The sequence below is a fragment of the Bidens hawaiensis genome, unplaced genomic scaffold (assembly GCF_021521415.1).
Source record: "Bidens hawaiensis isolate Kalapana, Puna unplaced genomic scaffold, B.hawaiensis_p1.1 tig00017415_1, whole genome shotgun sequence".
NCBI lineage: Eukaryota > Viridiplantae > Streptophyta > Magnoliopsida > Asterales > Asteraceae > Bidens > Bidens hawaiensis.
In genome coordinates, this window is record NW_027492635.1 from 53445 (window position 1) to 57190 (window position 3746).

General features: G+C 37.1%; 1 protein-coding gene across 1 annotated transcript; it reads left to right on the forward strand.

Moving 5' to 3' along the window:
• The first annotated feature begins 543 nt into the window (after positions 1 to 543).
• Positions 544 to 2384, forward strand: LOC143553899 (senescence-associated carboxylesterase 101-like). The gene is made up of 2 exons (XM_077043787.1): positions 544 to 888; positions 974 to 2384. The coding sequence occupies exons 1-2, from the start codon at positions 544 to 546 to the stop codon at positions 1580 to 1582; spliced, it is 954 nt and encodes a 317-aa protein (XP_076899902.1). The 3' UTR covers positions 1583 to 2384.
• The last annotated feature ends 1362 nt before the right edge of the window (positions 2385 to 3746 follow it).

Below are 3746 nucleotides of genomic sequence, written 5' to 3' on the forward strand. Positions count from 1 at the left end.
TCACTCCACCTGATTTTTTAACTCTGTTTATCATTATTAAATTATTGTGAGAGGATATTAAAGTCAGTTAACATTTTTACCCATCTTGCATTTAACTTCTCTTAACCCATGAAAATGAATGGCGTGTCACTAGTTAACCCTTGGTAACTTTGCTTTGACGTCCTGAACATTAAGGTACATCACTAGGCCTTAGATTATGAAATAATCATTATGGATATTAACTTTGGATTGCCATTAATTTCTACGAAGCTCTTGTTAAGCACTGATTGTAGAAATAATCAATTGTAAACAGGGTATTTTATGGTGGTGACGAATAAAGATATATTTAGCCGAAGACTTTATATATAGTTGACCAAGTCTTCGTCTTCAGTAAATTATTGAAATGCATTAAGTAATCACCAGGAACATTCTTGGCAAATGCTTCCCATTACATCATCTTCAACATCAACAAAAAAAACACCCAACAAATTAAGAAGGAATTTGAGCAAAATCATGTACGTTTTAATTTCAATAGAAAATTGGGTTCAAGTTCACTTTTCACTAATGGAAAATTCTTTTGATCCAAAAAATACTTGCAGGTTTAGCAGTAAACTAGGGAGTTTTCTTGGAAGCATTGATGTCATTCCAGATGCTTATCAAGCGATTTTAGATATGAATTCGGTATATGAACTTAGCACCAGTCGTTCTGGAAACAATATTTTGGCTTTTAAGTGTTCCTCTGAATACACAACTCGATTTCTTAATGGAGAGATTCATTTAGTTTCATCTGAGAAACTGCACGTCATTGACTTCATTTCCACAAAAGTCAAGTCTTCTTTCTCCATCAACGAAGCTGCCGTTGAGCTGTTTCAGCATCTCGGTGATGATCTGAAAGAGCTGGAAAATAAGGTATGTGTGTGTGTGTGTGTGTGTGTTTATTCATAGTAGATCTGGAGATCAATTATTATTGGTTTCTATATATTTTGTTTTTCAGCATATAAATACCCCCTTGATCATCACTGGATCGGGTCTAGGAGGATACCTTGCCATACTTTCCACTCTAAGTCTACACCACGCCATAGATGTGGAAGAATCAAATGGTCCGATGAAAATGAAAAGGCCAATTTGCGTAACTTTTGGTTGCCCCATTATTGGTGATGACATTTTTCAACGTGCCATCGCTGAACGGCCACAATGGGAATCAAGTTTTCTAAATGTGGTCGCAAAGGAAGATCCTGTTGCTAGTTTTTTCTCATCACATACACCGTATAAGCCCCTTGGTACTTACCTAGTTTGCAAGGAATCAGGTGGTTATAAGACTTATGAAGATCAAGATTCGATCCTACAGGTTTTAGATGGCATGAAGTTATGGAATGCATGTAACTTTCAAGTTTATGATTATATAAACAATTTGAATTCGATAAGAAGGAAGATATTGTATCGTGAGATTTCCAAATCGGACGAAATTGACTTGTATTCGTCGAGGGTGGGAATGGCATCGCAGCTGAAGGAAGCAAGTTTGTCGAGGGTGGGAATGACATCGCAGCTGAAGGAAGTTAGTATGTTAAATGACATAACGGATGATGAGCTTAGAGAAATGTAACTGACGTGTGCAAACAGTAACAAATAAATATATGTAGTGACCAAGCTACTGCACCTTTAAAGGTAAATAACCATAAGTACTAATGAAACACGTTAACAGGCAAACAAACAGACCTATTTTTGTATATAGTATAGTTATGGGAAGAAATCAATCCATGAAAACAATGGCTCTTAATACTAAATCATAATTAATATTTAATTTATGTAAAATGGTTTTGTTTTTTTGTAGGATCATAAATGCTGCTACAAATCAGTAAAATGAAGACCAGATCAAGAATGAGCGTGAAATATAAGTGTTGCCCAAACTCATAATATCTGACATTGCTCAGGTCTGTATATAATGCCCATTATCATTAGTTCCTCAATGATTGAATGAGTTGTAATAGGTACCAAGTTATACTCGTTTTTTTATTGTAATAGATTAGTATAGCAGGGACTGACTCATTGTATCCTTTGGCTTAATCATCATCAATAGAATCATGTTTGTTAGTTGAGTTGGTAGATTTTACTCATTTTATCATATTTTACTATTTCGGATCTTGATTACCACATCCATTGGTATTTCACATATATAAAATGATTTATATTCACGCTTGCACTTGATCTAGAGATAAATAGACCTGCTGTTGGCTCAGACAGAACAAACAATCAGATCAAACAAACAAACGAACACACTACAAGAAATTTAGCTTTTAGCGGCGGCAAAAAGTACCCGCTTGTAGGTCCCAAAACGACCAACCGAACAGATTTTTCACTTGATATATAGTTCGAGAAGGGTGCGGTATAAACAAACGATCGAACATAAATATAAAGATAATATAAAGGATAGTGAACGACTCCGTAATCGGTAAAAGATTTATATAATAAACGAACCGATCCCACCCAAGGTGAGCTCCCCTTGGGTGGTTGATTACACCATGAAAACACACATACAAATGACACATAAAGCCTCTATATATAGTAAAACATAACATATTCTAGAAGCCTTATCCCTTTGAAGCTAAACGCATGTTCCCTAACCTCTCGTTTCGTGTTTGGTTTTGCTCACCGACATTAATAATTATCTTGACCAAAATATATAACGGGTTTCATCATTTGATATCGCAAGTCATTAAAATTGGCCTGAGACAGCTATTACCCCTGATGTCGCCGCTAAAGGTAAGCATCGCCACTGTTTCCTCGCCATTAAAGCTCAAGTCGTCGCCACTAATGTGTCGCGTGTCGCCGCTTGGTTTCCTGATTTTATAGGTTGGATCTTGCCGGAGACTTTGCCGGAAACGGATTTCCTAATTTTAAACGCAACAAACACATTATTAATTGTATAAAAATTTAAAATGACAACACTGCAAGTTTCATTTCTCATTAAATCTATTTATTTACATAATTTCTAAATAATTTATATAAAATTTCCATGTTGGTTAACGGTGGCTTGATGATAATGATGTTGGCTGTGGTTGAAGATCTTGATGGAGCTTTTATCTTGAAGGTCTTAGATCTTGAATGTCTTGGATCTTGAATGTCTTGAGGGTCTTGGATCTTGAAGGTTGGATCTTGACAGTGGCGGTTCATCGTGACAACACACGACGACAGAGGAGTGTCGGAGCTTTCAAAACAAACCGGCTGCAGCAGATCCAAGAAGGTGTCGAAGCTTCAGCTCCTTTCACCATGGCAGGGCTTCAACGGTGGCGGTGGCATATAACTTCGATTGGTTGTGTTGTGATGTGTTGAAAGATGAAATAAATGGATGATGAATATTGAAAGAGTTATTTAGGAGATAAATGATAACGGGTTGAATAAGATGGAGGTGTAGGTAAGATAAAGATTGGGCGGGTGGGTGGGTGTGTGTCCGGGGGGGTGGGGGTTGTGGCTTTTGGATGATAGTTTAATCAGTGGACATGAATCATACTCACTTTATTCACATGGATTGAGCTATTAGCGACGACCCCAATAACGACGACGCAAGGCAATAGCGACGACGATTGTGGCCGTCGCCGCTATTTCTCGGTGTCGTCACTAATAGCTGAATTTCTTGTAGTGACACGAGATATTGGGGTGACAACAGGAAACTTTTTCATATAGTTAAACGAACTTAACTGGCCAACTTTATGAACACAAAGAAAAGAGACTTCGTAACATATAAAAACCAATAATCTTGACCCACAATC

Coding starts and splice junctions, on each gene's coding strand:
- LOC143553899 (XM_077043787.1), top strand. CDS start 544: ATGGAAAATTCTTTTGATCCAAAAAATACTTGCAGGTTTAGCAGTAAA. Junction 889..973: donor TGAAAGAGCTGGAAAATAAG/GTATGTGTGTGT, acceptor TTTGTTTTTCAG/CATATAAATACCCCCTTGAT.